This window comes from Urtica dioica, chromosome 4 (assembly GCF_054948205.1).
Source record: "Urtica dioica subsp. dioica isolate 48M chromosome 4, U.dioica_male_clone48M_v1_H2, whole genome shotgun sequence".
In the NCBI taxonomy this organism is placed as follows: Eukaryota; Viridiplantae; Streptophyta; class Magnoliopsida; order Rosales; family Urticaceae; genus Urtica; species Urtica dioica.
In genome coordinates, this window is record NC_142759.1 from 8097553 (window position 1) to 8123151 (window position 25599).

At 38.1% G+C, this 25599-nt stretch overlaps 4 protein-coding genes across 5 annotated transcripts; all 4 read left to right on the forward strand.

Moving 5' to 3' along the window:
• The first annotated feature begins 848 nt into the window (after window positions 1-848).
• LOC149400014 (FAD-dependent oxidoreductase family protein) lies at window positions 849-3599 on the forward strand. Of its 2 annotated transcripts, none has more exons than XM_089611309.1 (3): window positions 849-1287; window positions 1773-2232; window positions 3128-3599. In XM_089611309.1, exons 1-3 carry the CDS (start codon window positions 877-879, stop codon window positions 3541-3543), a joined length of 1287 nt encoding a protein of 428 aa, XP_089467435.1. In that variant the 5' UTR covers window positions 849-876; the 3' UTR covers window positions 3544-3599. The 2 variants fall into 2 exon arrangements, with proteins under 2 accessions (XP_089467435.1, XP_089467436.1); XM_089611310.1 differs by having other exon boundaries at window positions 3173-3598.
• Window positions 3600-7138: 3539 nt separating this feature from the next.
• LOC149400015 (putative LRR receptor-like serine/threonine-protein kinase At4g37250) lies at window positions 7139-10730 on the forward strand. Its single transcript, XM_089611823.1, has 2 exons — window positions 7139-9001; window positions 9816-10730. The coding sequence occupies exons 1-2, from the start codon at window positions 7315-7317 to the stop codon at window positions 10493-10495; spliced, it is 2367 nt and encodes a 788-aa protein (XP_089467949.1). The 5' UTR covers window positions 7139-7314; the 3' UTR covers window positions 10496-10730.
• An 8890-nt stretch (window positions 10731-19620) lies between these two features.
• Window positions 19621-21826, forward strand: EB1C (end binding protein 1C). Its single transcript, XM_089613817.1, has 6 exons — window positions 19621-19870; window positions 19961-20116; window positions 20333-20439; window positions 20834-21053; window positions 21135-21248; window positions 21347-21826. Exons 1-6 carry the CDS (start codon window positions 19763-19765, stop codon window positions 21620-21622), a joined length of 981 nt encoding a protein of 326 aa, XP_089469943.1. The 5' UTR covers window positions 19621-19762; the 3' UTR covers window positions 21623-21826.
• Window positions 21827-23762: 1936 nt separating this feature from the next.
• Window positions 23763-24403, forward strand: LOC149400017 (uncharacterized). Its single transcript, XM_089611210.1, has 2 exons — window positions 23763-23965; window positions 24047-24403. The coding sequence occupies exons 1-2, from the start codon at window positions 23945-23947 to the stop codon at window positions 24269-24271; spliced, it is 246 nt and encodes an 81-aa protein (XP_089467336.1). The 5' UTR covers window positions 23763-23944; the 3' UTR covers window positions 24272-24403.
• The last annotated feature ends 1196 nt before the right edge of the window (window positions 24404-25599 follow it).

The following is a 25599-nucleotide window of genomic DNA, read 5'->3' on the forward strand; positions in this document are numbered from 1 at the left end:
GGTGCAAGGATGTTGGGTCGCACTAGGAGGTTTGACCACGCCACTCGGGTCGAGATTTCGGGGGTTAGACCGTACCGCATGATCGAGGTACCGAGAGGTTAGACTGTACCGCAAAGTTTAGGGAGTTTTAGTCTCACAAAGAGGTCAATACGTGTCACATGGGCCCATGCGATATGAGCCTGAACCATGTTGTGTAGGCCAAGGCATCCGAGTAGGAGAAGACGAGTCGATGAGGCATATTACAAGGTCATGAATCGCAAGATGGTGCATGAGTGCACCCAAGCAAACTGGACAAAGCGTGCGAGAATGAAATAAAATGTAAACAAACGGTATAAAATATAAGAAACAAAAGATATGATTTTTCTAATTTTTAAAATAAAATCATATTTTTTTAGTCGGCCTTCATTGGTATATTTCATTCACATTTTTTTTCCTAAATCTTTACTCTTCCTTTAATAATTTGCCAAAAACAAGTGCGTGAAAATTTTCAAACAACAATGCCACCTTGGAGAAATTACAATTTATAAGTATAACACTTTTAAAATAAAATAGTGACTATTTTAAATTCTTTCAAAAATAGTTTTTTTAAAACGATAAATAATTATTCTTCTTATGAATTAAATTTTAAACAATATTTAAAATTAAGTAGAGTCCAATACAGTACACATTTTTTTTAAATGATGATAAATCAAGAAATTAACTATTTAGAACTTTAAAAAATGACTGTTCTCGTAGTAAAAAAATTTAAATATGTTATTTTTGCATTAAAAAAAACGGGTACTAGCAACAATTTGCACAGAATGGCAATAAGATTATACAGCCCAAAAGTCAAGGGAAGCAGAGGCAGGCCCATATTTGAGAGCCGCGGCAAAGGCGATGGCGGCAATCCCACCGACGAGTGGAGTTCCACTTCGAGCGCTATCAACTTCTCCGACAAGACTCTCAGCCTCATCGCCCATGGACCATCCCATCCCCAAGAGAGTCGTCGTCTGCGGCGGCGGAGTCGTCGGCACGTGCACCGCCTACTTCCTCGCTAAGGGCGGCGCCGCCGTCACTCTCGTCGAAAAGTCCGCCGTGGCCTGCGCCGCCTCCGGAAAGGCCGGCGGATTCCTCGCCCTCGATTGGTGCGACGGCGGTCCCCTCTCCTCCCTCGCCCGCGCCAGCTTCGATCTCCACCGTTCGCTCTCCCACCTCCTCGACGGGCCCCGATCCTACGGCTATCGCCCGCTCACCACTCTCAGCCTCACTGTCGACGAATCGGACGCCACGTCACCGTCCCACCCCAAGGTACGTGGTTAACGTATATCATCAACGCTATCAATGTTTCTGAAATAGCGCTTATGGGGATGAATGATACGTCGTTTGAAACAATTCAGAAAGATCAGAACGTGATTGTAATGTTGTTCAAGATTTTGTAGCCAAACATGGCCTTTTGAATTCTGTGTCTTGTAGCTGGGTTGATAATTGCCCTGTTTGGCTCGGCCATGTGGTTATGGCTGAGTGTGTTCTCTTTTCCTAGTTGGAATGAATGAACAATAAAAAGTCCAATATTGTGAAAATGAGTGATAAATGATAAGATTGTTTAACTGCAATCTAAAATTGAATTGAGTTATATTAGTTTGTATACCTCAGAACTTACGATCTTCATATGTTAAGTCCAATATTGTAAAAATGAATGATAAATCATTGAAGTAATTCGGAAAGATCAGATTGTTCTGCTGGGTGCAAGCAATCTAGCATTAAATTGAGTTTTATTAGCTCGTAAACCTCAGGACGTAGCATCAGCATCTGCGAACTCCAATTCCATACCTCCGTGGGTAAACGGGTCGGTTCGAAGGCCCAAGCCCATCGGGGACGTGGAAACCACGGCCCAAGTTCATCCTCGGCTGTTCACGCTGGCTCTGCTGGCGAGAGCGGTGGAGGATTACGGAGTGGAAGTGGTGACCGGGAAAGTGGAGCGAGTCGGGGGGGCGGGCGAGGGGCGAGTTGACTCGGTGGTGCTGGAAGACGGGCGGGTCATCGAGTCGGACGCGGTGGTTTTGGCGCTGGGCCCGTGGTCTGGGAAGTTCGAGCTGCTCTTGTCGTTCTTCAGAGTCTCTGGTCTCAAGGCTCACAGCATCGTGTTGGAGCCCGAAGAGGGCGTTGAGATAACGCCCCACGCGCTTTTCCTTACTTACCACCCATCTGGAGGAGGGAAACCCATGGACCCTGAAGTTTATCCTCGTCCATCAGGTAACTTTTTCAGATGTCCAAGTTCTTTTTTTTGGTTGTTTTATTTTTTAATCTTTAAAGCTGGGATCGGTGCTGTTTAGAAGGAAATACAAAGATTTGTTCTGTCCAAATTGTGCTTAAAGTTTATGACTTTGTGTCGCAAATAGAATCGTGGGATAGTAATGTCGAGCAATATGAATCGAGCTGTTTGAGCTCTTTTGGGTGTTTCGGCTGGTCAGCCCATAATACTGAGTTACATATTGGTTATGCTGTATAAGCTTTGCTGTGGTGCTTTTGCCAGTGGCGTTGTTTGGTACTTTGGTTGGCCTGTTTTTTTTTTTTTTTTTCTTGAGAAAGTATTATAAGTGGTCGTTTCGAACTAATTGCTTACCAAAATATTGGTACCTATTGCCGCATATTGAACTTTTAGTTTAGTCCTCGCAAAATATTAACGGGTGATTTGAATTTGAAAACGAGAACCGTGTACTCGTGCTTCATTAAATTTTACCAAAATATTGGTACCAAAATATTGGTACCAAATCACCCGTTAATTGCTTACCAAAATATTGGTACCTATTGCCGCATATTGAACTTTTAGTTTAGTCCTCGCAAAATATTAACGGGTGATTTGAATTTGAAAACGAGAACCGTGTACTCGCGCTTCATTAAATTTTAATTATAGCTTTTGAAAAATAGATATACTGCTATTATAATTTTTTTGAAGGCAGCTTTGCTGCAGTGGGGATTGAACCCACGACCTCCACACAGGAGGTGGTGTGGAATTACCACTAGGCTATCCTAGGTACCACTTAGTCTGTTTATGCTGGAATTATACTGCTATTATAATTCAATTCCACTTAGTCTGTTTATTTAATCATTCAAACAACATTGAATTCAATATGTCAGTCTTTTTTAGCCTCTCCTGAACTGAAATCTTGCGATCCTTTGAGTGGCGTGGCAGGCGAGGTATACGTGTGTGGAATGTCTAGAGCGGAGGAGGTGCCGGAGGAGGCGGAAGAGATCAGGGGCGAGGCGGAGGCCATTGAGGCGCTGAAGAGGGTGGCCGGGAGCGTGTCGAGCCACTTGAGGGCGGTGAAGGCGGAGCAGGCTTGTTTCTTGCCGTGCACGGAGGACGAGTTGCCCATCATCGGAGCCCTCCCGGGGATCCAAGGCTGTTACGTCGCCACCGGCCACAGCTGTTGGGGAATTCTCAATGCTCCCGCCACCGGCCTCGCCCTCGCTCAGCTTATCCTCCACGGGGTCGCCTCACTTGTGGATCTCGCTCCCTTTAGCCCTGCTAGATTTCTCCGCCTCAACAAGAACAAGCGTTAATAAGACTTTTTATTCTTCTTTTTTTTTTTGTTTTTTTTTTTTTTGTGTGTGCGCGCGCGCGCGCGGAGCTAATCCTGCATCCAGCAGTTTAGTCTCTCGTATCATTGGGCAGGACCCATGAATAAATTTTAGAAAAATTACACGGATTAAGCCACTTGAAACTTGAATTTACAATCTAGCAAACGTTTTAAATATGTTTAAAATGTAGTCATATATAGAATATTTAATATTTTACATGATTGTTCATAGTATTTTCATACATTAATGTTTATAAATGGCGATAAATGTGTATTTTTAAGGGATCGTTGTAAAAATTCTATAAAAGATTAATCATATATGGATGTGTATATAAATGAGTTGATATGATGTGGCAACTCAGTGTACAGTATACTAGTGCTGCTTAAGTACCTATCTTATCCAGAACCGTGATTTTTAGGCTTGAAACTGGATTTGACTATTTTATACATGTCTAAAAAAATTAGACTGTTGTTCAAGATAAAATTGTTTTAAACAAGATCGGTGGTTTAAAAATTTGATGGTCAGGTCCGATCTACGGTGTTTTGCTTTGTTTGCACACCATGCCCATAGTAATACATATTTGCGTATATTTTTTTATTACTAAAATCTATCTTAGTGTTTCAAATAAAATATCTATATACATGTTATCATAAAAAATAATTTATATTAAATAAAAAATCTGTGAAAAATAATTAATCGAAATCATTTATTGAAAAGTTAAACTCTGTCGAAATAATTTCTATTAACAGTTATCAAATTCAAAACAATTTGGTGTATAACAAATCTCGAAAACCAAAGAAAGTTTTCATTTTACTAAAACCTGTATTGGATATGAATTCTGAATGTTGTATCATAAAACCTACTTATTTTATCAGATCCCATTTTTAATAAATATATATATATATATATATATATATATATATATATATATATATATATGATATATGAAATGCTCAACAAAATAATACCAAATAAAGATCAGTATTGGTTGCTCGCTTATATCTAACAGCGTATACATACAAACCAACAAACACACCTGGTCTTAAAATATCCTGGCTGAAATAGACCATAGCTATTATAAAAAATCGAAATAAATAAAGGAAATAGACCTAGCCTGAAGCTTGTTAACATGTCAAATCAATGCGCACAAAATTGAGATTGATTAGATCAGATCAGACAAAAGAAATAATGGGACTGAGAGTTTACCACCAATACCATCCAAAGCACAGAAACTTTACAACATCGTATCCTGTAAGGCTGTAACTATCTATTTTTATTACCGCTGCTTATTACAGAAAGAGAGACCGACTATATTTTTATTTTAGGTTCTATGTAGCATCCTAAGAATTGGGCCAAGATGGTCAAAATCTGTAACTGTTGAGCACTAGTAAACACTGACATAACTCGTCTCCATCCATTGCAATATCAATATAATAGTAATTGGACGCTATAATTGCAAGACACTTTATCTGTTTATGTAGTACACAACTTTTTTGGGTTTTAATTTTTTCTGTTTTACGACTTTGACGGTGATGATCATTATGATGACCGCAAAAGTTTTATGCAAAAAAAATATCTTATACATGCTATATGCTATGTACAACATACTTATAAGAAGTAATAATACACATGCTTTTCCGTTCTGTATTTCTTTTTCACTCCCCCTCAGTCTTTCGCTCTCACTTAGTATCCTATGTTGCATTCCGTTAACAATTGCTTATTAAATTTGTGATCATCGGCGAAACCCATATTACCACTTTTAAATTGTGTCTGTCGTCAAAACCCACGACGTTGGAACGATTGCCAACACCGTCTAAATGGTGAATTTTCATTTTTTAAGTTTAAATATTAATTAATTTTCTATAATTGGTGGATGGTCCCAAACCTCCTTCCTCCCAATCTCATTTGAAATTTTCTCTATTACCATTCAAGATATTACCATTAATGTCTCATCCTTTTTTATATAGCTAAACTTTCTGTGTGAGACACAGTGATTGTGACTGAGAAACGATAAACAATTTTAAGTTTCCCTTCAGTAAAAAAACGAGTTTCCAAACGAAGTCGCTGATTACAAGTAAAACGAGGTTCGTCCAACACCGCAACTTCATGATATGATCAGTGGTTGATATATTCTAACAACTCAAACCTTGTAATGATAAAATGTTTCATGCTATTAGTAAAAGATTTATCAACAATTCTCTAACATATTATTGTTATGATACTGATCATGAGAAAGAGGATGAATTGCTAAAACAAAAAATTAGCATATCAAATAGATGTTGGAGATCAAGAGTAACATATATCATGAAGTCAATACGTTTTCTATAATTGTATCAACTATTCTAACAGTTGCCTTTTTGAACAAGCCTATGTTAACTAACTTGGGTTTTTCAATAACAATAATAGAATCACCACTAGGACTACTTGTTTGGATGGTCTCGGTGGCGAATTTCATGGATTAGCTCATCGGGAGCATTTACTTTCAAACTGGGATTATATCATTTGTGCTCTTTATAAAGATCACGGGTTACTCTTTTTATTGCCAACCCCATAATACTAACATATGCTTTATGAGTTATAATTATATTCACTCAGTTTGGATTGAAATAATTCCGAGATTAAAAAAAATGTGTTAGCAATAGTAAAATTGGACATTACTGATTTAACGGGGATCAGAAATTGTATTAAGAACGTTATGACAAATATGCATAAAAAAAATAAATACGAGATGTATTGGTATATACAAATACAATTTTCAAGTCCAAAAACCACATTATTATATGTTTGTAAGATTCGTAAATACAATTCCTCTCCTGCAGCCTTTTGGTACAGAATTATGAATCCTCTGTTTTTCGTATTAAAAATTATAGTGTACAGCCAGTCATGATATCAAGTTAAACGAAGAATATTAAAAAAATATAATGAAAACAGACCATATGGTATGTAAAGTCAATCTAAGTTATATGTTTTCTCCAACTATATCTTCATGTCATGTAGTAGCAAAGTATAGATTCCCACTAGTATGTCAGCATTTAATCATGTCGAACTTAATATATAAATAATGAAACATATTATTCTTTGTAATCAATAATTTAAAGATATCGGTTGTAAGTGGTCGAAAAAATTACACTTGGCTATGTACGATTGCCACTGTTGTATTTTACGGAGCGTCAACAAAAAATTTAAAAGATTTTCCTTTTGTCGGTAGAAATATATAGATTGTTGAAGAAAAATTATAATATATTTACTAAAAGGTAAATTATTGAATAAAAAAGTAACCATAATAATTATTACTAAAACAGGCTCCCTTAAAAAACAAAAAGTGTAGCTTGTCGAAAAGAAAAAAAAAGTTTATCGTAAAGTTTTTTTTTTTTTTTTTACGGAATCGTAAAGTATTTTTTTTAAATGCACCAATATTTAACGAAAGTCTCTTACCGATTTAAATAAATTGCAAAGGTATATTTAAAACCAATATAGCACTAGGTGTAGACTTGTAGTAATAAATATATTTTTTTTCAAATCATAAGTCACAAATGATTTGTTAATAAATTGACGAGAAAATACTCATTCCCAGATGAAATTTTGTTTTCAACTAGTACTATAAAAGAGAAATGGGGAGAGAGCGAGATGGGGCTGAAATTCCAAAAATAAGTTGTGTATTAATTTATGAGTGCGTACCAGAAAGACCTGTAATAATGTCTTATGTTTTTGTTTTAATTTATTGAATAATCTTTCACATCACATGGCATCTGTATGATATTTTTGATAATAACTCCCAGTAGTCCCCGTATCATTCTCCTTTGTATATCTCTCTCTCTCTCTCTCTCTCTCTCTCTCTCTCTGGCAAGTGAAAAGAGAAATGTGACAGAGAAGAAAGTCATGAGCAATGGAAGTAAACTTCTTCGTCTTCTCTTCCAGCTTTTTGCTCTTCATTTCGGTCTGTCGTTTGGCAGTTTGAGCTCCGACGGCGTGTCGTTGCTGTCGTTCAAGCACTCCGTCCTGAGAGACCCGTTCTACGTTCTGAGCAACTGGAACTACACCGACGAAACGCCGTGCCTGTGGAGTGGCGTTTCGTGCGACGTTTCGTCTCGGCGCGTGGTCACACTCTCCCTCCCCAACTCCCAGCTCCTGGGCTCGATTCCCTCCGATCTCGCCTCGCTCGATTCCCTCCAAACCCTAGACCTCTCCAACAACTCTCTCAACGGCTCGATCCCCGTTTCGCTCCTCCGAAACCCCCAGCTCCGTCGCCTCGACCTCTCCAACAACTGGCTCTCCGGCGAGATTCCCGACTTCTCCGCCGCCGCCTCAGCAATCCAGACCCTCAACCTCTCCGACAACGCCTTGGCGGGAAGGATCCCGCGGAACCTCGGCCAGTCGCCGAACCTCACCGCCGTGTCGCTGCGGAACAACTACCTCTCCGGCGATCTCCCGAGCGGCTTCACCACCGTCCGATTCTTGGATCTCTCGTCCAACCTCATCAACGGCTCGCTCCGCTCCGACTTCGGCGGCGACTCCCTCGCCTACCTCAACGTCTCGTACAACCGCCTCTCCGGCGCGATCCCGCCGGCCTTCGCCGACCGAATCCCCGTCTCCGCCGTCGTGGACCTCTCCTTCAACCGCCTGGAAGGCCCGGTGCCGGAGTCCCAAGTCTTCTCCAACCAGAAGCCCACTCACTTCTCCGGAAACCCTACCCTCTGCGGCGAGCAAGCCAGAAAGCCTTGCCCCGCCGAAATCCCTCCCGCCCCGACCTCTCCCCCCGCCATCGCCGCCATCCCGAAGACCATTAACTCCGATCCCTCCGCCACGCCGGGATCAAAAAAGCGAACCGGCCTCCGACCGGCGAAGATAGCGTACATAGTCGCCGGAGACATCGCCGGAGTGGCGATCCTCAGCCTGCTGTTCCTCTACGCGTACAGAGCCAAAAAAAGGTCCAACAAGAAGAGAAAGGCCGCGGAGTCGGAAGCTGAAGGAGAGGACGAGTATGATGAAGAGGATTCCATGTCGTCGTCTTCGTCGTCGGCGTCGGAGTCTCGGCGGTTCACGCGGTGGTCGTGCCTGAGAAAGAACACCGGCGAGGAAGAGGAAGAAAAGAGGTGGAGAGAGGAAGGGCCGAAGAGGGAGGTCGGGACGCTAGTCACGGTGGACGGAGAGAACGATCTCGAGCTAGAGACTCTCCTGAAAGCCTCGGCTTACATTCTGGGAGCGACTGGTTCGAGCATAATGTACAAGGCCGTGCTCGACGACGGGACGGCGTTGGCGGTTCGGAGGATCGGCGAGAGCGGCGTTGACCGGTTCAAAGACTTCGAGAACCGGGTCCGGATCGTGGCCAAGCTGGTCCACCCGAACCTGGTCCGAGTTCGGGGCTTCTACTGGGGCGTCGACGAGAAGCTTATCATCTACGACTTCCTTCCCAATGGCAGTCTCGCCAACGCTCGTTACAGTCAGTCATTACTTTTCTCCTCTTTTTTCACGCGCTTCTTTTTTTTTTTCTTTCCGGGTTTTCGCGGGTTTTTGCTAACGTACGCTGCTGAGAGCTTTTATTTATTTTATTTTTTTGATAACCCGAGGAAAGGAATGCAAAATTCGCGGTGGAGTAGGTGCAACTAAAAACGTGTGCTGTGTGTGTCATTAATGCATAGGGATTGGGAAGTCAACCATGCGTTCTTCGAATTTGAGTTTTGAGCTTGAGTTTGAGTTTCCACTTTTTATTTTAAATTTCGTTTAATCGGGTCGTAATTTTGTTTTTCATGATGGGCTCTCTGATTGCGAAATACGTACACGTATCAGAAGGAAAAAAATCATGGCAGTTAGTTTGGTATTATTTTGTTTTGAGTTTGAGTTTTCACTTTTTATTTTTAAATTTCGTTTAATCGGGTCGTAATTTTGTTTTTCATGATGGGCTCTCTGATTGCGAAATACGTACACGTATCAGAAGCAAAAAAAAAAATCATGGCAGTTAGTTTGGTATTATTGGATTTGAGTGAGCCTATCTTTTCGTCGGGTCGTTTTCCATGCGCGGGGCGAGAAATTGGGTTATTGATTCGGACGAACTCCACTTTATTTCGTTTTCTTCTCTCGTTTTCCAAGCATCCCGTTTTAGTTTAATTTTATTTATTTATTTATTATTCAATAAATCTTTCCTACTTTAGTCGCTTGTAAATCGAGATGCTCTGTGTGGACAGGTTTTGATGATGATTTTGTGGGCAGCGCTAAAATTTGGACCTAATTTTTTTTTTTTTTTGTGTTTGTGGCAGGGAAAGTGGGGTCCTCGCCTTGTCATCTTCCGTGGGAGGCCAGGCTGAAGATAGCCAAAGGCGTGGCACGTGGGTTGGCCTATCTCCACGAGAAGAAGCACGTGCACGGCAACTTGAAGCCCAGCAACATTCTCTTGGGCTCCGATATGGAGCCCAAGATCGGAGACTTCGGGCTCGAGAGGCTCGTCACCGGCGAGACTAGCAACAGCAAAGCCTGGATGGGCGGCTCGGCCCGAAACTTCGGGAGCAAAAGGTCCACGGCCTCGCGAGAAAGCTACCCCGATTTCGCATCCGGGCCGAGCCCGAGCCCGAGCCCGAGCGCTTTCGGGATTTCCCCGTACCACGCGCCCGAGTCGCTGAGAAGCCTCAAGCCCAACCCGAAGTGGGACGTGTTCTCGTTCGGCGCGATATTGCTCGAGCTTTTGACCGGGAAGGTCGTGGTTTTCGACGAGTCGGGCCAAGGACCCGGGATCGTGGTCGAGGACAAGACCCGGGCTCTCCGGATGGCTGATGTGGCGATTCGGGCTGACTTGGAAGGCAGAGAAGAGGCCTTACTGGCCTGCTTCAAGATAGGCTACAATTGTGCATCCCAGGTCCCACAAAAGAGGCCCACAATGAAAGATGTGGTACAGATTCTTGAGAAATTTCCTTCTTCATCATCTCCCTTGCATTATTACTAGGGCGCCACTAATGATATACCTTTTGTAGAGATATGTATGTATGGTTGACTCGTAGGACTTTTCGTCTCAATTTTTTATTTTTATTTACTATATTTGTCACATTTTGTGTTTCAGTTGAGTGAGATCAAGTGTTTGTGTGAGAGTGACACTAATATGTGGATTATCCTAATTTTTGGGCCAGTCCCTACGGCTACGGCACTACTATCCCACTTTAGTGAATGATTTTTTTATTCTCCCCTTCGTATCTTAGACGTTAAATATTGTGTTGACCAAGTACCTTGTTATATGCCCATTTATAAGAATACCAGTATATTTGTTAGACTTTTGAGATTACTTAGTATATGATCATTCCCAAATCCGATGTTGGACTTATTTGTTTAATAACAAAGCGGTTCAAACTTCGGAGATCAATCTCAACAAATTCTCGTTGACCAATACGTTTGTAGACTTTTATTTTATCACTTTGTTTGGTAATTGGTATACCAAGATAAATGAAAATGCTTTTATAAGGAAATAAAAAAATGAAAATGGCGTAAGGAACCACAATTTTTTTATTTAAATTATGCGATCGTCCACTACTCTTCAGTCTTCATTGTGCAACAGACATTGTATAGCCCAAGTTGCAAAACTTTTTTTTTTTTTTAAATCATAAATTGTTCAGCAACAAAGGCTCGGAGTTTAAAACATCACTCACGAAGAGAGGGGTTAATCCCAAAGATAGAAAATCAGAGAAGAAGTCCATGCCCATTCAAAAAGTTCATGAGTAGCAACATTATATGACCTTGGTCAACAAAAAATATCGAAGCACTCGATCGACTTGAACACTACATCTATGGTGAAATAGGCTACAGTTCCAAACCATCTCTTGAGCAAGATGTGCTTTCGAACTATTAATCAACCACCAAAAACAATGTGACATCACCCCCCAAGCAGAGGCGGCTCAAGGAAGTTGGAGGCCTTGGGCGAGAGGAAAAAAAGAGGCCTTTTATAATTAATTTTTAAAAATATAATGTATTATAAATTTATCACTAAACAAAACATTAAATACGAAATTAGAAAACAACTCAATATAACTAAAAATAAAGTCGTAATACAAAATAGAAAGCAACAAAATTACACAAAATTCACTTTTCTCGCTTTTTGAGATGCAAATTCAGAAATTAAATCCTTATATTTAAGATTTTTCTCTAGGAAAATTAAATTCTTTAGGAAAATCAATTTCTATTTCTCTTATTGGACCTTTTTCAATTACTAAATTTTTTGACTTGTCATCTAAATTTTTCCATCTTCCCGGATCGTAAATACGACTCAAGTCTTTATTATTGGTTTCTTGATTTTCGTTATCATCTAGTGTATTATGAATTTCTTGTATATCTCTTCAATTGGATCATTGCTATCGCCTAAAACGTCTTCATTTATTTTTTCATTCGATTCTTTACTTGAATTTGCTTGACCTTTTTTATTACACAAATTAAATTTTTCAATCGCTCCTTTTTTGTGAATTAACAAAGCTTTCTAGTTTTCTCTTTTTTTTGAATTTTTTCATATCCCGAGGATATTTCCTATTCGACATATATAACACTAGTTATTAATATGTTAAAAAAAAAACGCAACAGACAAACAAGAAAAACTAATAAAATAAAAACAACAAAACTAATAGAAACCAAAATAACAATACAAATTATAAGAGTTAAAAGACGAAGATAAAACCCGGAAATGTGGAAATAGCTTGATCTCTTGATCTCTAATTCTTGTAAACCTGAAAAAAAAAAAAAAAAAAAAAAAAAAAAAAAAAAAAAAACCCATAAGATGTTCAATTTTTTTTTTAATATAAAAACACCTCACAATCTCTCTTTTTTCTCTTGAACGTTTTGTTTTTGTTTTGTAACCTTTGAGTATTTAAAAGCAATTGGATTAGAGATAAATTTATATAGGGGAACAAAACATCATTTAAACAGTATAAAAAAATTTGGATTTTCAATATTATACCTTTTATTTTTTTAACGTTAAAAATCATAATAAAATCGCTCATTTAATAGCATCAAAATCAATTAAATCGCAACTAATATGGTGTCTTTTGGATTCTTTACCGTTGCAACCACAAATTTGGGCTTTATTTCCTAATAAAGCACAAGCCCAATAATATGCATAAGTGGGCTGATTTTTTGATAGCCTAATGCTGTCTGTCCCCACTTAAAGCACAAACCAACCCGCTACTTTGTAAGCTGTCCACTTTTTTTTTTTTTTTTTTTTTTTCAGGGGGCCTTCCTTGGGTGGGGGCCTTGGGCCTTTGCCCCACTCGCCCCCCCTTGGGCCGGCCCTGCCCCCAAGTAAAGGTGGTCATATGGGATCCCACGGGATCTCATTTCCCGTATTTTTGGTACCATATAGGAAATGAGAAAAAACCATATTAGGAAATATGATACCGGGACATTTGTCCCAGAACCATCCGGGAAATGGGACGGAACCGGGATCCCCGTTTAGCACCATTTAGTACCATATTTTTTAAAATTGTATTTTTTAATTGAAAATATATGAATTTTTATTTATTTTTAAATGCATTCATGATTAAAATAAAATGAAAAAAATAAAAACGGGAAATATGGGAATCCCGGAACCGCGAAATATGGTACCGGGAATTCCCGATACCGTGGAAAATGGTTCCGGGATTTCCCGGTACCATTTTTTATGGTTCCGGGAATCTCATTTCCCGCAAAATATGGGACGGGACCAGGGGATCCCATTTCCCGTGTTCCATATGGCCAGTTTTACCCCCAAGTATTTGGTTAGAGGTTATGAGCTCAAAAGTCGAGAAGGAGTAGGTCATAATATTTTGAGAAAATAACACATTTATACCATGTGTTTTAGTGAAATGTCGAGTTTAACCCTCGGTTTTCAAAAATGTCGAGTTCATACCCTCTGTTTAACTAAAATGACGAGATTATACCATCTGTTTAACTAAAATGATGAAATTATACCCTGAAATAGACAACAGTGTCACGAATATTCTTTTTATTGACTTTTCATTTACGTTGACTATAATATTTATATATAAACACCAATTATCTTTATTCATTCGCGCCATATATGTAATTTATTTAAAAACTAAAAAATAAACAACAGTCTCTTAATCGTGAAAAATACAGAAAGATGCAAAGTGGTAAACATCGATAGTTTATAGTCATCAAAATCGCATATTCGAACAGAGAATCCAGGATTTAGAGTTACAATTCGAACACGGAATGAAGTCATTTCTTATGAGGTATGAGTTTTATTATTTAATTTCAATTTAAGGCTATTTTTATTTCAAAATTGAGAATTTGAAAGTTAGGGTACTGATTTAGATTTGATTCGGTTTTTCTTATATAAGAGTTAATATCAATGAAAGGGAGATTTATGAGGTTGTTATTCATTTCAGGGTATAATTTCGTCATTTTAGTTAAACAGATGGTATAATTTCGTCATTTTAGTTAAACAGAGGGTATGAACTCGACATTTTTGAAAACCGAGGGTTAAACTCGACATTTCACTAAAACACAAGGTATAAATGTGTTATTTTCCCTAATATTTTGGATGACATTTATTACCATTGTAGAATGGCTCGCTTGAGATAAATTCGTACACATCCATCCTTCTAGTCACCGTGACCCGATATTTGTCATGAGCCAATTATTTGATTTATTTTTCATAGGAAAAACAATATTTCCTATATATGATGTACCAATTGGGACTTCGCTTGTAGGATCCGACTTCTGCACTTAAAATATTCAATTAAGTCAAAGCCCACAAATTGATTTGGCATTGTTGAGTTATGTTCGGCCCAAGCCCAACTCGTCAAAAATGAACATGTTTCTTCACAGGTCCAGGTCCATCTTGTCCAGATAACCTCAACTCTTCACCAAAACCAGGTCCAGTTCTCCACAAAGTCACTGTCCTCAGCCGGTCTTCTCGTCACCATTAAGGCAGGTCAACTCGCGTACAACTCATCTAAGCTCTCCATCCCGACTACGTGTCCTCCATATCGACGACCTCGGCTACAAATAGAAATGGATCAGCTCAAAGTGGAGACAAGTGGTTTTTTACCTGATTATTATTACTTTCCGCTACATTCTTCAATTTTGTACTCACTAGCTCATCAATCAACCGAGCTCGTTTTCAATTGTATTACTCGATTTCGCACTCAATAAAATCATTGTTGCTTATATTCGTCTGTTATTTTTGCTTTATTTCAATTTTTTATGACGAATTTTTGAGATCCACATTTATATAAGTTTTACGCTACACTAAATATAATCTATAGTTTCGTGATTGTTGAGGGACCAATCCGACATCAACACCCATGTCGTGTTAGAGAAAAGATCCCTTGGTTTATCAGTTCGCAAGCTGGCCGGACCATGATGTGTACTTTCTAAGACATCTTTGGATGGCATCAACCTCCCGGAGACTTGTTCGTCAAAATAAAAAAGATTATCGGTGAACATAAGGTGGATAGGTGAGCATCTTATGCTAGTCTTGTTCCCGTGAATTTTACCGTCATTTCTTCATTTAGTACCTATAAAAAGGACTATGACGTTAAAAATTAAATTAGTTGTCCTTTGTGAGTTTGTATAATAATATTTAAATCTTCATTTTAAAGATATATAATAATGTTTTAGACTATTGATTACCAACACGCTCTGTTTCTCTCTCTAAAAATAGAGAAAAAAAAACCTCAGTAAACCCTAGTTTTTTTTTTAGCCGCCGCCACCCCTCAAGAGCTTGGACGTCGCTACCGCCACCACCCCTCAGTAAACTCCGACCTGAGGGGGAGCCCTTTAGGCTTTATAATTTCTACCAGTTTTTTTTTCTCTCTTTCTTTGAACCATTTTTTTTCCAAATCTAGTCAGTCTCTCAGATCCAACACGGTGCATTTTCCGGCAGTCTCTCTGTGTCGTCAAGGGTATGAAGCTCCGTCATTCGTCAACATTTAAGTATGCTCCATGCGGCCTCGCAGCCCTTCCCCCTTTGTTCTCGTCGGGCTTTTGGCTTTGGGTAGTCGTCCGTCATTTCTACAATGACGAAAGTTCTGTTGCGCCGCTTGTCTCGGGCTGCTGACTGTAGGTGTCTCTTCGCGGTGTCGGTTATTGTCAACCGGAGGTCCGTTCCGCTTTTCTAGATGTTTTGGATTCAAAGGTACTTTAGATATGGCTATAGGTTCTTGGTGATGCGTTTATTAGCTTTTAGTTTTTAGTATTTTCATTACATTGTTTGTATTTTGTTGAGTTGTATTATATTTTGTTTTGGAGTCAGGTTTGTTGTCAATGGTGCCCACAAGAAGAGTTGTAATCTTTATATTGTACATTTGATGTAATAAAGTCTCATGAATATTCTTGCTTGTTATTGCTTATTCATTAATAAAAAGTTGAAACGTTCATTCATTCTTCATTGTCTGTTTGAAGCTTTATGATAAAACATTAGTCTTTAGTCCATAAACAAACTAAACAACTTACGAAGAGACAAATGTAGATTTGCATGAACAAACTCTTCGTAGTTTGCTTAAAACGATATATTCGCAATCTAAGGGTCAAATGACTATTGACCTCAGTATGATTGTTAGAAGAATTATGATGTCTGGTTATGAGGCATTGAGAGTTGGAGACTCTATAGTTCTTCTAGGTATCTTCCGAAGGTACTGAATTGACCAGTGCACTTCTAGAGACAAGATAAGAACAAACCATTTAACCTCTTATGTCTCGAAGTCACTACGTATGAATTGCATCGTGCTTACCTTAATCCTGAAAAGAGACATGCCATTTCACAGCTTACGTATTCTCATTTGAGAAAGTCAGAGTTCGGACTCACTATGTGATTCCGAACAAGGCCTATTGGTGAAGTACTAAGTTGTGAGAATGTCATGAGTAACTTTGTGAAGTTCTCATAGATATGGAATTCATGTACAAGATTGCTGAAATGCAATGTATATCACCTCATGCTTTGTTCCTTGGAGTGTGAATAAATGAACTGGCCAGTGTCCAAATTGAGTTCTGACTTTTTTGGATGAAACAATGTGACTTGTTAGCTCCTCGTCAATACATTGTTTCTAACTTATTCACAAGCGACAAATGAGTTGAGGAAATAACAGCCAGAAGGGTAAAATGGTAATTTTGTAAATCCCGACTAGCTGATGATATTCATGAAGGGTAAACACTGATAATATTCTGTGGATCTACTCGTTACAATTAGGTTGAATTCTTGAGTAGAAAATAATTTCATTTGAACCGAGAGATTTTCAGTGTCAACTCTTTAGTGGAGTCAGTTGACATTAAGCTAAACTTGCAAAAGGTTTGTGAACTTTTGAGTCCAAGTATTTAGCTCAAGCTTTGTTCATTTGGATCCATGAGGTCACTGTCACGAATCACATCGAGTAGGAATAGTTAAACTGGAAGCTAAGTCAAAACAAGAACGAAAATTGTCAAAATGGTATTTTTGTCTTTTGAGACATAGGATGAAATGAATGTCAATAATTTTTTTGACAAGGTCATTTGATGACTCAATAACACTCGGCCATGACTTGATCATTGGGCCTTGTGGATTAATTTCATTTCAGAAGAATTTTATTGAAAATTCTTAATGGGTCTTTTTCATGTTGTCATGAACAAATGAAGAAGCTTCTAGAAACTCCTTCTAGAGACAATATGGGCGCCCAACATACCCAAAGAAAGAGAGAATATTTTGTGCATAAATGTATCATGATACTTGCCAAAAGAAAAAGAGGAAACAAATTTCCCACACATGCTTGTAGGAATTTCGGCCAAGTAGACAAAAAGGCAAGGCAATGAGCAAAAAATGAAACAAATCCAAAACCTTCTAGAAGGCTGCCTTGGCCGAGTATTTCATAGAGGAAAAGAGGAAATTGGCTCATGAATATGTGATATTCTATAGAAGAGGAAACTACCTTATTGAAGGTGAGACCTCTCCTATAAATAGGAGCCTCATTCTTCACATTTCATTCATCCAAGTTTAAGAGATTTGAGAGACTCTCTCTCTAGAACTTGGCCGAACTCCTCTATCTCTCTCTAGTTAATTTTCGATTTTTGTTTTGGCACCTAGGTCCTCATTTGACCTAGTGTTTAGCTCTGCGACTTCAAGGCACGTTCTTAAGTCGTAGTGTTTAAAAGTGCCCACTCACTAATTCCTTTTCTCTCGAGTGATTTAGTGATAGAAACTTTCGTGGTTGCTCGAGTTGCCGAGGAAGGAAGAGAGACGTGCTGCGAGGGGAGACAAACGTTGCAACCTTTTTCCAAAAACTTCTCAACGTTCAAGCGTCTAAAGGGTTAGTAAACTCCTATGCTCATATTAGTTTTTATTTACATGTACTTGCTCTTTGTCTAGGTTAGTAAAAACTGTTTTACTTGTAAAAGAAAATTTTTAAAATTCCGCCGCTTAACGAAGCGTTAAACTTTTTCTTATACCCTAGATCAATTCCAACAAGGTTAGCCATCGTCCAACTTCTCATTCGGGAATCTCTGTTCGACTTTTGTTTATGCAAACTGAAGACCCGTCTTCTTCCTGGTCAATGGACCATAAAAGATTTGATCTCGCCAACATTCATAAATGGATATCTAAAAGAGCTTGATGTTTGCTCTATTCTTATTGTGCCTCTGGTTCACAAATTGAGCTTTTACTTGTATTTGACGTTAGTGTTAGCGGTTGATCTTTTTTGATCTAGGTCTCTTTTGTTCTTTGGATCAAGAAAGTGTAAAGTAGTATCTGTGGGTGCCTCAAGCCATTTAAAAAAAAAAATGTTTTAGACTAGTTTAAACACAGATATTCGGATAGAATAAGAAAATTGTACCTTTTGAATCGAAATTTTGACCTCCACTTAAAGTAGAATGTTCTCTTTGAAATGGCTGAAATTTCGGCAAAACCAAAACATAACTTTTGTTTTGGTACCATTTACAGAACTTGTGGAAGCTGAATATGCCACAAATATTTGAAACTAGACCATAATTTATCTATCACTTGCTCTAGCAAATGCTTAATCCAAATTTATCTAGAATTATGATAATGTTAATAATAAAAAAAAAGCACTATGTTCCAATGATACCAAAATATGGAATTGCTCCCAATATTTATATTCAATCAGTAAATAATTTTAGGGAATTCCAAATGTCCATGTTTATTTAGGCTAGCTGCATTTCAAACAAAGTTTGAAATTCCGAGGATTCTAGACGAAAACTGGATTGGAATCCGTTTTTTTAGAGTCTCGGCACCGGCACGCATGAAATCTGAATTTTCTTTGGATTCCGATGAAACCCGGACATGAATCCTTCCATTTTTCCGTCATTCTGACGTTTTTCGGGGAATACTTCCACTTTTCGATTGTCTTCCAGCAAATCCTCACTGCGATCTGACGGATACTTCGCATTAAGTGGTCAAATAACACTGATTCTTAAAATCAGATGATATTTAGTGTTTTTCATGGAATTTGTTATTAGTTTTGATGATTTATTTCAAATTCTTAGTTTCTAACTTCATTATTGTGTTTAATATGAGTTTATATCCAAATTTTTTGTTAGATCCGGAAATAAGGTTTAGATTTGAATGTGTTTTTCGGTTTTTTTTGTTAACTAGTTGTAGAATATAAATGTTTATGTATAACTAATTTATTTTTAACATAAATATTATCATTATTTTGATTTTGTACTTTGTTAAACAATTATTGTAGAATTTTTCTATTTTATAAATATTTATTAACTACATTCCTCTTGGTAAATACAGTATTTGACGGTATTTATCGACGGTAACGGTAACTTTAATTGTACTGTTTACCATTTCTTTTTCTTTATTCCACAATATACCACTGGTTTACCACCGAATACCACTAAAATCAGAGTATCGAAACGGTAATGGTAATGGTAACGGTATTTCGATCATAGATTTCAAAGGTAATAAAATCAATGAATAAAAATTGTAAAATGATGCTATTGAGGGCAATATTTTCAGAAGTATAAAACATGAAAAAAAAAAAAAAGAAAAAAAAAAGTGGAAGAGAAAATTAGGACAAGCCTGATTGGGTCCGAAACCAGATTTTGAAAAATAAGATTCCCGCTCCTGTCTCATTTTTAAATCTCATTTGGGATTCACTCTCTTCTCCAAAATAGCCGTTTTAAAATTAAAACGCCTATTTCAGTTTTAAAAGAAAAGTAAAGAACGAACTTAACGCTTGTTTCTCTCTCTCTCCAAACCATCCAAATCGAATCAATCAGAGAGATAGAGAACTCTTCAATGGCGACGAACATCGGAATGATGGACTCCGCTTACTTCGTAGGACGGTCGGAGATCTTAGCGTGGATCAACTCCACGCTCCATCTTAACCTTTCAAAGGTCGAGGAGGTACGATATCGAAACCCTAATTTCATGGCCTCGTTCAGTTTAGAGTTTCTTTCTGATGATATTTTTTCGAGTTGGTTCGTTCAAAATTAGGCTTGTTCTGGCGCGGTTCACTGCCAGCTGATGGACGCGGCTCATCCGGGGATGGTGCCAATGCATAAGGTCAACTTCGACGCCAAGAGCGAGTACGAGATGATCCAGAATTACAAGGTCCTTCAAGATGTTTTTAACAAACTCAAAATCACTAAGGTCTGAATTCTAATTTCTCAACCCCTCTCTGTGATTCAAAATATTTTTTTAATTTCAAGATTTATGTCAATATTTTTTTTGTTGTGTTTTCTCTATTGTTATTCGAGATTCGGATGTCACGATTTAATTAAATATGCTTTAATTTATTTCTGCATTTCTAATTGTTGTGGTTTCTCTTTTTTTTTGTGAAATTTTCTTCACTATGATTTCTTTCAGCACATTGAGGTGAACCGATTGACGAAAGGAAGGCCTCTTGATAATCTAGAGTTCATGCAATGGTTGAAGCGTTACTGTGATTCTGTCAACGGAGGACTTAATCAGGGGTGTGTATTATAATTTGCTAGTTTCATTATTTAATGCTCTAATTCGTAAGCTTGATTCTAGTTTGGATAAAATCCTGGTTCGCTAGTAGTGCCGATGAATTGTAAAGCACTTGAAACAATAGATATCAGTTTTGATAGAACCTAGCCTTCTGTGTTGGTATTGTTTTGCCTTTCTGTTACAGTGGCCTGAAAATGACCAGGTCTTATGATGAAAACATAAAGCAGAAGCTTATATAGAAAGCATGCCTAATTACTATTTTGTACTGGAATCTGGCTGTAGATACCTTTCTGGTGATCTGAAAGGTGTACTTTGGGAATGCATTTCATAGATTTTGTTCAAATTGGAAATGTAGATTGACAATTTATGTTCTTCCTTTTTTTACTCATGCTATAGATACAATCCCCTGGAAAGGAGAGAATCTTGCAAGGGAGGGAAAGAAGCAAGCAAGAAACATGTTCAATCACATACAGCCCTAAAAGGCAATACAGCTGCTTTAAAAGCTCAGGCCAATCACCATCCTAGAAGAAACGACCCAAATCCTGTCAACCAGCCAACCCAATCAGGAAAGACCTCGCGTCCTTCTTCGAGTGAAGGCATTGAATATGATAAACAGGTATTTCGTTGATGATTAATATAAATATGGTATACGATGCAAGGGTGATTGCTGAATTAACACTGAGACCTGTAAATGCAGATCACTGAGCTGAAACTATCTGTCGATAGCCTTGAGAAAGAGAGGGACTTCTACTTTTCCAAGTTGAGGGACATTGAGATACTGTGTCAGAGCTCAGAAATCGAACACCTTAAAGTACACCATAATAGAATCCATTTTTCCTTATAGCTGATATCTGACTTCCTAGAAAGAAGACCATGCTATCGAATAAATGATTTTCATATAATGAACAGGTTGTTGGAGCTATCAAGAGGATATTGTACGCCACAGATGACGATGCATCTGTGGTGGCTGAAGCCGAAGCTATGGTCTCCCGACAGAGTAAAGAAGTCGATCTCCTGAGTCCGATTCCAGAGGTATCAGAGGAGAGAACAAGCTTGGAAAACCAGAAGAGGAAGAACATCATCAACAGAGATTTCGATGCGGCTGGTGTAATCTCTTTGTCTCCGAGGCATAGGGTTTCCGATGCTTCTGATGTTCATTGCAGTGGGTCACCCCTTATGACCTAGTAGTGCTGCTCTCACCTTTGTGTTTGTGAAAAAAATATATACATTTCCAGCTCTGTAGCTGGAGAATCATTTGGTAAAATGTCATTACTTACACATAATTTCTTTTGCGGTAAAAGCGTATGTAAGTTGATCTGGCAACTTCTATATTTGTTGGTGAATGATTCCTTTGGCACAACATGTTACATATCAATTGTCTATTTCACATGCGCTGTTTCGTTTTTAATTCTGTGTTTCAAACTAGCTATCCTAAATTCTAATTAGTGTTTATAACCTTCATCAAAACTTAAGTGTAAAAGTTGTTGCGAACGATTTAATATAATCATACATGATTTACTACCTGTGATTAAGCGACTAATTTAGAATTGCATATTTTATTTAAATTAGTATTAAAATAATAAATTCATTAAATAAATCTCAATCACATCTAGTACTTGGACAGGTTGATTTATTATCTATTTTCCAAGAGTCAAATCGCCACGTATCTTTAGAGAGGCTTATACGATCAATTACATAAATTCTCATTGAACTTTAACCCGATTAATGAATTGTCCAACCCGATTACCAAATTGATTATTGAAATATAAATCTTATCAAGTGTTTACCTTTAACTTTTTAAATATTGCATATTTTGTCATTCCGTCGAATATTTGGTGTAAATAAGTGACTTTTTGAACAAATTAATATTTTTATTTTTATTTTTTATGTATCATATATTTCTCTCTACAGTTGTCGTCAAGGCATAATATATTGAAGTCTTGTAACCCGAGAAGAACTAGGCTCTATTTTTAATATTAATCTTTTTGGATTAAGATTTCACTTACTTTTAGAAGTAATAAATCAATCCTTATTTACTAAAATAAAAGCCTGCGTGAGAGTTTTCGTTCTTTTCATAAAGAATGGAATTTTTTTTTTTTTTGAAACGTGGGCAACACCACGGCAAAATTTCATTAAAACTCTCACTTAGTAGCGGAGGAATACCGTGGTTACATTAAACTCGGGGGTAACTTGCTCGGAGATAACCTCCTTCCACACACACGGAGGAACCATCTCCGACCAACAAACCTCCGAAAGAAAACTAAGCGAATAACGAGCAAGTTTGTGAGCAACAACATTTTTAGCTCTAGGAAGAAAAACAACTTCGAAGGAATGAAAGAGAGAAGACAACACCTCAATATCTTTAAGAATCGTACCAAGCTCCGTTGCGGGGATACTTCCTTTCTTGATCGCGGCCACCAACTCCAAACAGTCCGATTGGATCACCACATGGGATTGCCCAAATTGTCTAGCCAATTTTAAGCCGAAAAGCACCGCCGAGGCCTCCGCGCAAGTACAAGGGAAAGTTTCCGGGTCTTCGACGAGATTCCGGACTCAATAACTTTGCCAACGTGGTCGCGAATGATGCAGCCCAACCCGAAGCTTCCCGCTTCATTATTTGTTGCGCGTCGACACAAATGGACACCCAACCCCTCTCCGGAGCCGACCACAAGGAGGTCTCGGGGGAAGAGGCCACCGCAGCGGGCCCTTTAGTACCAGCTTGGAATTCCTCCAAATAGGATCCACACCATTCCACGAGATTTTCGGGTGTCCAACGAGGTTTGCCGGAGGAGACATTGTTCCTGTGGTTCCATATCTCCCAAACCAAAAATAAAAAAATTCAAGATTACTAACCTCAAGAGCCTCCATCGCCTTAAAGAAGTGGTCGATAGCATCCATTCCATGGAGGGGTTTAGTCACATCGCCAAACCCGGCCATCTTGCAAACCTTACGAACCCAAGTGCAACCCCAAAAAGCATGTATAATGAATGAAATTATTTGGTCGGAGGAAATTTCTTCCTAGATACAATATTAATATGTTATTTCAACTTAACAAGATCGTTTATAATATAAGTTTTATTTTGTCCATAAAGTTAGAAAAATAATTCAATCGCAAAAATATAAAATAACTAAAGTTGGAACTCTTTTTTGTTGGGTAGATCAATAGCAAAGGGACAGACATATCTAAAAAAAAAAATCTCATTTAAAAAATAAATAAACAATACAATCTGGAAATCAACAACTTGCTGGGTAATCTGATTATAAGTTATAACAGCGTTAAGAGAATATGTCAATTAACGGAATGATTTTAAGTTATAAAAAAAGATACACATGTCAAAATGTTATGGAGGGAGAGGAAAGGTGTTATCAATTGTGGACAGAGCATCAGTTTCAAGCAATTGTGGACCAATACTTTTGGAAATAAGAATACAAACCAAACACGTCAACAACACCATATACATAGCAGCTTATAACTCAGATCTGATTAAATCAGCATAAAAATTCAACATGGATTCAGGAGCAACAAAGGCAAGCAATGAAATTAATAACGGCATTTTTTTTAGCATCATCTTCTAATTACTTGATCATAACAAAAATTGTGTATTTCAGGAGAGTGAGTACGTGAATGAGCTCGGTGAAGAGGTAACGAAGGTGAACACTGTGGATTATCAGACGTTGCCTGGAAAAGAGGAAGAGAAGAGGGATGTGCAGGTCACTCACACCTACCGCCCTGAAGAAAATCCCACCACCACCGTCGCCGGAGTCGTCGTCGGCGCTGTCTCCTCTGCCGGAGAAGCGTTTCAGGCTGCAAAGGACTCCGTGACCGGGAAATGATCGCACTTTATAATTTAGTTCCAAGGGTTCAATAATTACTCCTTTTTTTTTAAGCGTAATTGACCTTTGTTTTATGTATGCTTTCTATATTAATAAAAGATTTACAATCAATTTGAATACCCGCAAAAATAATACCGCAGAGAGTTTTAAATGATATGTTGATGCTCCACTTACATGATGCTATGTTAACGCGTATTCCTAGACCTTGACAATAAATAAATTCTGGGCTTACCTGTTCCGGCCTTACTGGAATTCCGATTCCAATTCCAATTCCGGGTAGTGCTGGTATTGTTCGTGAATAAAAAAAAATGAAAATTAAAATAAACTCTACTCTTAAAAAAATTAAATCGAAACTGTGCTGGAACATCATTCCGTGCCATTTTTTGGCCGGAACAAAACAAAATTTTGAATATGTTTCGTTCTAGCGGCCGATGTTTAAAGCTCCACATAAAGAGATGAAAAATGATTCAATTGTATTTTTTTTTCTTTTACTAATAAAAATAGGCTCCTAATTAGCTTATTCTCCCAATACTACTTGGAATTCTTTTCCTCATTTTATTTACGTCCGTATAAACATAAGAAATTCTCCCTCACTTACAAGATAAGAAACTACTAAATACGTGATGAGATAGTTGCTCAAATGCTAGTTTGTGATATAGCCCGGTCTCATTGAACTTGTGAGAGTCACATATATAGAATTCGTCTACAATATTGTTGAAAATATATATTTCAGTATGCTTCTTTGATAATGCGAATAAATAAGAATGATATGGTATTCAATGATACTTTTAGAATTAAAAGCAAGTAATAGATTTTGGTAAAAATAAAAATTAATGGTCAAACTTTTGAATTTTGTTTTTTGAAGGGATAGTTTTAGAATTAATTGTTTTAATATTTTCGAAGTACATTTTGCTGGGCTCTCCCAAGCCCATTTAGTATTTTCATTTTGGGACATTTTCGTCAGTCTCAAATTCTATTTGTTATTCCCGGGTTCTTTTTCGTTTGAATTCCTCAACCATCGCACGAGTCCACAGGTGGCAGGAGGGGAAGGACTGTTTGCAGAGGCGTTCGGTCTTCCCGCTGCTAACAAAAACCCTAGCTCTCAATCTTTTTTTTTTTTTTTTTACAATACTTAATTTGTCCTGTTCGTCTGATTGTCAATGGCGTCTTCGGCGGAAGAGGATCGGCGGAACTGGGCGGAGCTTCCACGGAAAGTGACGGCGTCGATATTTTCCCTGCTGATGGCCGTGGACACCTGACGAGCTCTCAGTTCGTATTAACATTAAAAAATTATATGAATATGAACCCCATTTTGAAAATGAAAAATT